The sequence below is a fragment of the Epinephelus moara genome, chromosome 22, assembly GCF_006386435.1.
Source record: "Epinephelus moara isolate mb chromosome 22, YSFRI_EMoa_1.0, whole genome shotgun sequence".
Lineage (NCBI taxonomy): Eukaryota > Metazoa > Chordata > Actinopteri > Perciformes > Serranidae > Epinephelus > Epinephelus moara.
In genome coordinates, this window is record NC_065527.1 from 29,940,913 (window position 1) to 29,950,510 (window position 9,598).

Genomic DNA, 9,598 nt, shown 5'->3' on the forward strand with positions numbered 1-9,598 from the left:
GTGAAAGTTATCTACAGTTGCATGGAAAAGTTTGGGCACCCCTGGTCAAAATGCCATTCACTGTAAATAGATTACCTGATTTCCAAGAGGCCTTTAGTCAAAGATGACACATTAACTTCATCGGTCCACAGGACTTGTTTCCAAAAAGCATCAGACGTAGATGTGCACACAGGTAAGGTTTTTGTCTGATGACTCTTCATGAAGGTCATATTTGAACAGGTGTCACTGCACATTAGAACAAAACACCACCACTCCAGAGTCTGATAAATCTTCCTGCAGGTCTTTTGCAGTCAAACCGGGCTTAGATTTGCCTTTCTAGCAATCCTACAATCAGCTCTCTCAGAAATTCTTCCTGGTCTTCCAGGCCTCAACTTGACCTCCACACTTCCGGTTACCTGCCATTTCTTAATTTCAGTTTTCATAGTGCTAGGCAGCTGTTAAGAGGAACCCATACCATGGCTGCTGTTGTTGGGACAAGGTGTCAGAACTCAGAATATTTATAAAGCTTTGAAATTTGCAACACCTGGCCTTTTCTAACAATGACTGTGAACAAGCTATAGCCCTAACAAGCCAATGATGGTCTTTTAAAAGTTGTCTGAGAGCTCAAATGTCTTGGAGTGCCCAAACTTTGCATGATGCTCATTTCCTTTTTTTCCACTCTGAAATTGTAAAAGAAAAGAAAATAATATACTGAAATGTTGAAAAGCATGTTTCATCTTTAACGTCATACCTTTTGGAGATCTGTTCATCTTCTGCTTACTTAGTTATTCACAGTAAAAGAAATTATGACGAGGGGTGCCCACATTTTTGCATGCCACTGCATGCTCTCTTTGAAGCTACCTCCATTGACAAAAACAATAATTTTACCTCACTGAACACAGGAGCTGCGGGTCTACTGTTGCCTCGATCAGTTAGTTTGTTTGTGTTATTGTGTGACTTTGGTGAATCTGAACAATCCTTTAAAACACCAAACCCATTCTTTGTTCACTAGATGCAACTAAAAAAAAAAAAAAAAAGTAAGTTTTCCCCACAAATTCAAAATAACACAGGGTGAGTGGTTGATTTATTAATAATTATATGGAGGATGAAGTATTCTTTTAAGGTTTTCTTGTCTGATACTAAGGGCTGTTAGTGCTGTTTTTATTGCCTTAAAGCATGTTTAAGCACCTTTAACTCATTGTAAAGCCTGTTTGCCCGCCGGTGTGCAACTCTGATGAACACCTGTGGTATTTAAAGTGCAGGGTCACTGAACGCAGAAGAATCATTTGCACCTGCTACACTATTGACCTGCCTTGTTAAATAAAGGTTGATGCTTGAGTGGGCTGGTCTGTTTTAGGGATGGGCAGCACAAGCAAAAACACTATTTGAAAATCATGGCAACTATTCGACGATTTTTCGAATAATCGAATAATGTCCGCCACGGACATTTATACAATGTCACGGATAAACATGGGTAAATGCATGAAAAAAAATCATCACATTTCACCTCTGATAATGGTTTGTTCATTTAAAAACACATTGTGCTCGTTTAGCACACTATTTCATGTAGTTTTTATCTCCTGGAGGGTCGCGTAGGGGAGCGTAGTGCGACAAAAATAGAAGAGCCGCGTAAAATAGAGGGTTGTCGCGCTGCTCCCGTTGCCGGTGGAGCCGCTGTAATTGATCAACAGGGGGGCGAGCTGCTACGGGACTCGCGCTGCAGACATGTCGCGCCGCTGAGCCCGGCCGTATGGTCCCTCGCCGCCTCCTGCGTGCCTCGCTCTCAAATGACTGTGCATACTTGTTGTAGACTTGTGATACGCAAGCTTTGCCTCACAGAGTTTGCACTGCACCTCATTTTCGTTTATTTTGTCGAAGTTGTTCCACACGGAACTCTTTGATGACTGTAGTAGTCTCTGCATGTTTCTCCTGTTTGTAGAAGAGCATCAAACTAGCTGGTAGCCCATCTCACACCGCTGTAGCAATCCTATACTGCCCTCGTGCGGTTAGGAGCTGAATTGCATGTCAAATAAAGGGGGGAAATAAGACGGCAAATAGTAATAGTCGCATTAAAAAATCGATTTTTCAAAATAAAACGACTAATCGAAAATTCGAAAATCGTGACCCATCCCTAGTCTGTTTCCTTACAAACACACCGCGTACTAAAGTTTACCTTCACCGGAAATGTCAGAGCGAAGAGCAGCTGCAATCTTTCAGGTGGAAGATGAAGAGGAGAATATAAAACGGAGGACTTACTGGTGTCAGTGGTGTCATACTGGGAGTCCTTCTGCAGCTCGTAGACATCCACCTCCACCCTCGCCTGGGAGGAGCCCTCCATCAGACTGTTGATGTTCTCCCTCGCCAGAGCCAGCGCCAGACGCTCACCACGACCACATGCTGACTGATCATCCAAAATGGCCGCTGGAGATAGAGAGGGGCAAAGGTAAAGGTTGAGAAATGAAGATCAGAAACCTGTTTTCTTTATGTAGATGTCGGATTATGCAGTGAAGTTCAGTTTACCAATATGTGGTAATACCTGGATGTACCTGGTATACCTGGGTTATGAGATGGGAGTCAAAAGACATGAAATCCAAGGTAAAGTTTGACTCAAAAGATTTGCCATAACTCAAAACCATAAATGACCAGTCCTAAGTCCTGCCCCCCTAAGTTACTGTTGCTAAGTCGAACAAGCTCTGCAAAAGAAACATGGCGATAATGGTTCCACTTAGTCAGGTTCTGCAGTATTTTTCAGATCGGCGTCAGGCAATAAAGCTTCAAGAAGCCAACAGTAGTGAATACAGTAAGGTGATGGTGATGGAAGAATACATTTCTGATGTTAACAGTTATGAACAAGACAAAACGATATAAGTTGAGGTGTCCAGTCTCAATGACAAAGGGAGAAATAGAGACAGAGAATGACAAGACTATCAGCCACAATTGCTCCTGCACTGCAGAGTATGTGTTCCCTTTTTCCCTTCTGGGGAGCAGTAAAGTACTCTATGCATTTATTATTGAATACAGAGGATAGTGCTTTTGATAGCTCGATACCCATTTATCAGTGACTAACCGGTTAATTTTCAAGTAAAATAATGCTGAATGATGTGGAAAACAAAAGGCCTTTCTTGTCAGTTGAGTGGTCCACTGACTCACTGAGTTTTTGCACCATATTTCAAACTGCTACCCATTTAGAGGTAGTGAAATTTGAATAATTTATGATGTAAATGTCTTGCCTTTTATTTGCTGTTGGCTTTGCTAAAAGACAGCCAGCTAGCTGTATTAACATGCTGAAACATAGTGTCCATTGCCCACCCTCTGGTCTCCACTGGTAAGTTAACAGTGTGTCTCAAATCATATAGGTCTGTACTAATCACTTAATATTTTGAGGGCACAAGTCCGCTAAGTGCGTTCACACTGCATAGTACGGGAAAATGCAGTGCACTACTGCCGCACTCAAAATGGTCCACAAGTTGACTGTGGAGTAATGGACACCTCTCACTTTCAACGGTTGCCATCTTCGGGGTGACACCTAATGGAGTGCCCTAGGAATAAGTACTAAAACTTGGAAATACGTTTTTAAATAGGTTTTTGGTTAGATACCTGAAATCAGGTCTATGGTTGACACAAGCTTAAGAGACTTTCATGTTTTGTTCTAGGATATAAAAAATATCAGTAAATACTCAACTTGTGAATTTTGAAGCTTTTACGCGTCTTAACAAAGTTATTTGCTAACAAGTGGCTAAATGAGACTACAGAATGTCATCACCCCGAACACGGCTTTACAGCTTCGATCTGGTGGGGATGCTAAAGTCATGCGATCGAGGTATAGTTCATTTATAGCCTAACATTAGCTTTTTACTTGTGGCAATTTCATTTAGGCTTCTAAAATCACAAATGCACAATTATACAAGCTAGAAGGATATATAAAACATGATAACTACCGGAATAAAATTATGAAAAAGTCCATTAAAAACAAAAAACAGTGGTGTCTGGCAAGAATGATTAAACAGCAATAAAAACAGTAAAAAGAAAAGAAAAAGTTTAATAAAATCAAATAAGTAACAAACAAATCTGCCTGGAAGGAACAACAGCAATAAAAACAATAAAATGTAGAAAATAAAAACAAATTACGGTCATGTCTGTGAATTAACCAAAGCAGGAACACAACATCATCTATGTCATCTAACAAAATGATCCACCAACACCTGTCTAATTTCAATACCTCTTATAATTTACCTCATTTATTTGTTCAGAGAAAAAAAGGAAGTGGAAGCTGATATAACGAGCTCAGTACTGATCTAAGGAGTTTCAGGAAATAAAGATTCCAGTGAGCGTGTGTGATGAGAAACAGATTTGACTTTGAAAAAAAGAGAAGTGACTGAGGTAACTATCGATGCCTTATAAACAAAAGGGAGGTCAAGTCTTTCCCTTTTATAACTGAGGAAATCCCACATTCTGATATACAGTAGTTCAACACGAGTTCTTAAACCATTCCCAGTAATACAGAACTGTGATTTCAGTGAGGATGGGGCTGCATGCATACAAAATATTACCATAATTTAATACTGACATTATAGTTGATTGAACAATTGTAATTCTATTTTCTAAAGAGAAGGATGACTGAATCCTGTACAGTACACACAGTATCTTATTTTCTTTGTGAGCTCACACACGTTTCTTAAGTCAGTTGTTCCCAACTGGTGGGTTGTGGTCCTAAAGTGGGTCGCAGGCCCGTTCTGAATGGACCGTAAGTGACTGCCTAACATGTCAAGTTTTTATAAGAAACACTTTATTTTTCAGTAGGGCGAATTTTCGGCGCAGAGCTTTTATTTTCAAGTGCCATTTCCTGGTGTAAAGTGAGTGACTAATGGATAGCTACGTGACAGAGACAGCAAACTAGCTTGACAACATGGCCAAATGCAAGTATGACACCAAATGTATTAAACTGTGTGGACCTTGAGCAAACGGTTAAGGAGAAATCTGGACCCTGTGGCTGGACCAGCTGGAAAACACTGTTTTAAATGAAAGCTTCTCATCGAGCCAAATGCCCAGATATTTGTAATCAGGGCAAGGGCATTGGTTTGCATATGGACAGTAGGGACATGTCCCTACCAATATTTGAGCAAACTCGACTGCGTTATCTCATTCTAACACTTCTTTACATTAAAATATAGGACAAATCGTGTCTGGTATTGACAGTGAGGGACAGTGCATTTTATTTTTTGATACTGGACGATCCCTAAAAGTGTTTCCAATTAGTTTCGCTACTCTACCTCTGATGAAGAGCAGCACACAGATGCTTAAATTTTGCCTCCTCCAGAGTGAGTACTTAACAGGGTATTTTTCTGTCAGACGGTCTCAGGGGGATACTACCACATCAGCAAAACATCATGCACAGCAGGATTATAGGGCAGGTAGACTTTTTTCTTGAAACGTTATGACATTATTTTCACCAGTTAATTTTTGTAATATTCCAACTTTTTTTTCTTCTTCTCAAATTAAACGTTTTTTTCAACTTCTCAGGGTAACCTGGTCTCACACCTAAGTTGTCAAAATCCAGTGCTTGGGCAGTGACTTGCATCATCAGACATTGATAAAAAAAGCTGTTCTTTAACGCCAGCATGATACGCAGCTGGTCGCCATTGTAGTTTAATGGTGCCCGGGGGTGTCAGGGGGAAACGCAGCAAGAACAAAAGTTAAGACGGCAAATGTCTGAGTTGGGAGGGGTGGTGGATGGGTCTAACTATTACCGACTTTCACCTGGTGTTTGCTTCCGGTAAGATTGTAAAGTCAAACCCTGTTCTTTTTTCTAAACCCAACCATGTGTTTTGGTTTCCTAAACCCAACTGTGCATGTGTTGGCTAAATGTATTTGTAGTTGAAGGAAAAAAACAACTCACTTTGCTTTTTTGTACCGAGGTAGTGTGTTTATTTTGAAAGAGACTGTATGCAAACTGTACATTTCCTGTGAAAACGGAAGTATATTTTGAAAACAGACAATGCATGTAACAGGCAGAAGTTGACATCATATCCCAGAATGTCAATAACCACGGCACCTAGGGTACCCTGCATATTGTATCTGGACGTGGAATGTCCATGACCAAAAGTTGATATGTAATGAGGTTGGTTTGAGAGGTTGGAGTTTGCTCAGGGAGCACAGATATAAAAGGCATGTTTTGAATGTGCATAAAGTTTTAAACATTAGCAGAAATCTTGCTAAAACACGAGCTATTAAAGTCCACGGGTTAATGAATTAATTCAAATGAATTTTTTTATTGATGTGAAGAGGTGCCACGTGCATATCTAAAAGGTCACTTCACCAAACAATGGACACAACTGGATGGAAAAGAGTAAACTGTGCCTACATGTGTGTGTTGACTCAGCTTCAAATTAGTAAATTGACAGCAGAATAAATATTTGAAAGCAAAACAGAATTCTTGAGAGCTTTACTGCATTATAGTCTTACAGTTTTCCTTTACATAGATAAATATATTTTCACTAAAGACAGGTGCATAAAACTTAGAATGTAGGAAATGACATGTTTGACTCCAAACCTCCCACTTAATATGTCCCTATCAACGTTGACATGAAACCTGCTTTTGAATCTGGGCAACACATTCTTACTCTGACCATGTTACATATCAATGTTTGGTCATGGACTTTCCACGCCAAGATACAACGTGCAAGGTACCCTGGATGCGTTTGTTGTTGACGTTCTGGGACACAGTGTCACGTTCTGCCTGTTACATGCATTGTCTTTTCAAAATGCACTTCTGTTTTCACGTGAAATGCACAGTTTGCTTACAGTCTATTTTAAAATAAACACACTACCTTAGTACAACACTATTAATTGACCTTTTTTTCCTTCAACAACAAATCCACATAGGTATGTTTTGCCAACATACACACGTGGTTGGGTTTAGGACAGAAGAACAGGATTTGGTTTTACAATTTTATTGGAGGCAAAAACTGGCCTCCCGGGTGAAAGTCGATGGTTGTTGAACCCATCCACTAACCCCTACCGCCTCCCGCCCCTACCCTACTTGGACTTTGTTATTGTCCCACTGCGTTTCCGCCTGATGCCACTAGGTGCTGTTAAACAATATCATGCCAACGTTAGAGGACGTTGTCGGTGTCTGAAGCCGGAAATGTCAAACTGACCAAGACTGACTACTAACCAAGCGCTGGATTTCAACAACTTTAGAGTGGGTTGATCAGTGTGGGTCCCAATCAGGGGCCAAAATAATCACCCAAAATCCTTGCTCAAAGCATATCGAAGTAAAACAGAAAAGTGGATAGGTGACTGAGGTTTTGCTGTTTTCTTTGTTGCTTAATTGTTGTTGGAACCCCAAGCGGAAAGCAGTTGAACTTACGAAGGGCTAATTGCTGGTGTTTTTTGACCCTCAAAATTAGTTAACTCCCAATCATGTCATATTAGCCCCTTTTTGCACAGTCTCTTCAAGGCGAGAATTTCATGCTGTTATGCCAGCTCGCTGTTCTGTATAAAAGGTACAATTGCAGAATGGGGGGATGGAGTTTGGGGATAGCAACAGTGCTGAAACAATGTCTGTATAATGGAACAGCCGGCAGGAGGGGACCATGGATGACACGGATGTGACATTTTGACGACGTGTTAAGTGTGTAACCCACCATGAAACATTTAAAATGTAGCTGATAGCAGTTAGCAGCTAACTCAAACAAGAAGAAAAGCGGCGGAAAATATCTGCAAAATGGGAAAATGAGGTCCAGGAACTCCTTTCCCTGTGAACACAGGATGCAGGGCAAGGACGCCATATAACAGGGACTGTAAATGATTCTTATTGCAATGTCAATGGTAAATGGGCCTGCATTTGTATAGCACCTTTCTAGTCATCCGACCACTCAAAGCACTTTTTACACTATGAGTCACATTCACCCATTCACACACACATACAGTGGTGGCAGAGGCTACCATACAAGGTGCCACCTGCTACTCAGTTTTTAAACACACTCACAAACCAATGGAAGCTATCTTGCTCAAGGATACTTCGATATGCAGACTGGAGGAGCCGCTGATCTTCCCATTGATGGACGACCCACTCTACCTCTGAGCCATAGCCGTTATGCCATTGTTGTTGTTTAGAAAGAGCTGCTGACATGTATGTTATGTGACACACTGCTATTTTGTTACACGTCATGGCCCTCACGACTCTTGATTCTGCAATGCTTGAAAGCTGTTTAAAATCGCACACAGGAGCTGCATGATGCTGTCATTGTTTGGTTTTGTGTAAAAATGAAAAGGCAGTGTAAAAAAGGGACTTCATAACAGCCCTATAGCGTGTTCTCTGTGTTTAAAGGGGCTATTGTCTCATTATTTGAGGATAATCACAATATTTTCATCATGGAGTCATTCCTCTTGAGAAAACAATGTCCATAAATGAACAACACAATGAGACAAACACATGATTTAGATGTTTGATAAAAGATTTGGCACAAAGAGGGTTGCTGTTTTGATCCTGGCAGGATAAATATGGGTGGAGACATGAAGGAATAGCACTGCTCACAATGACTAATGCAGTGCCCTTGAGCAAGGCCCTGAACCTCAACTGGTTCAGTGGAGCTGTTAAATGTCCAATAGACCAGACTGTAGTGGACAGCTTTCAGGTGTGAATGTGTGGAAAAAAGAGAGGCCATGTTAACTTCCTGAATAGTTTATGTCAGTTTATGATACATTTATAGTTTCTTTCCCTCCATAGTTATAATAAAGCCATTTCACTATTTTAACACATATGTAACTACAGAATACTACAGAATGCTGCCATCGTCTTTGTATTATCCTCCAGAATATTTCACACTGACAATGTTTTCCATGGTTATTTCTGCGCAGGCAACTATTTTTGTTGCTATTGGGAGAAGAAACTTTTCATTCAACCCACGTCACACCCATCTCTGCATTAGCATGTCTTTGTTAGGCTGTGGAAATATTGCCCTAGAGCTACAATACTTTGACAGCCAGTGGGCTATTTATATGCATCTCCTCATCCCAAAGACATTCGGGTGGCATGTGCCCTGAGTTCCTTACAAACATCCTCACTAACACATGCATTGACAACAGTGTCATTGTTTTGAGGGTATTTTTGGAAAAATGATAGCTGCTTTTGGAAGCTGAATAAATAAGACACAAAGTTTTTGTCGAAAAAATGTATCTGTGTGGATAGAAATGTGATGCACGATTCACATGAGATCCTACAGTCTGTCCAGACATGATTTCCAAATCTTATATCTCAAGAAAAGTAAGAACTACATTTCCTTATAATCCCTAAAATTGATGCTATTGAAGCTACTTTTATAGTATTGGATTATTGTTTCTATGATTATTTGTACTTTAAAGCAGCTGTGCGGAACTTTTCGTTTTCGTTGATTATAGCGCCCCTTTGGTCGAAGCGGTATGACGCCCACAGTCTGGTGTCGTAAAATTCAGCAGCCGGCAATTACCGCATGCATTTGTTTTGGAGAGCGAGAGGATTAACTAACGTCAGGTCAGTCCAAGTAATTAGTGGAAACAGCAAAATTACTCAGTAAATTCTCCTGTCGTGTTTCTGTTCTGATCTAATCTGTTGTGTATTTTGAGCTACTAAGGCTAC

At 40.5% G+C, this 9,598-nt stretch overlaps 1 protein-coding gene across 1 annotated transcript in view; it reads right to left on the minus strand.

Annotated features, from left to right (window-relative positions):
- Nucleotides 1-9,598, minus strand: part of LOC126383943 (glutamate receptor ionotropic, kainate 5-like) — a 169,337-nt gene that overhangs the window by 128,879 nt on the left and 30,860 nt on the right. Inside the window, exon 2 of the mRNA XM_050034709.1 lies at nt 2,236-2,400. Within this exon, the coding sequence (XP_049890666.1) occupies nt 2,236-2,400 (165 nt within the window). The remainder of the gene's footprint in view (nt 1-2,235; nt 2,401-9,598) is intronic.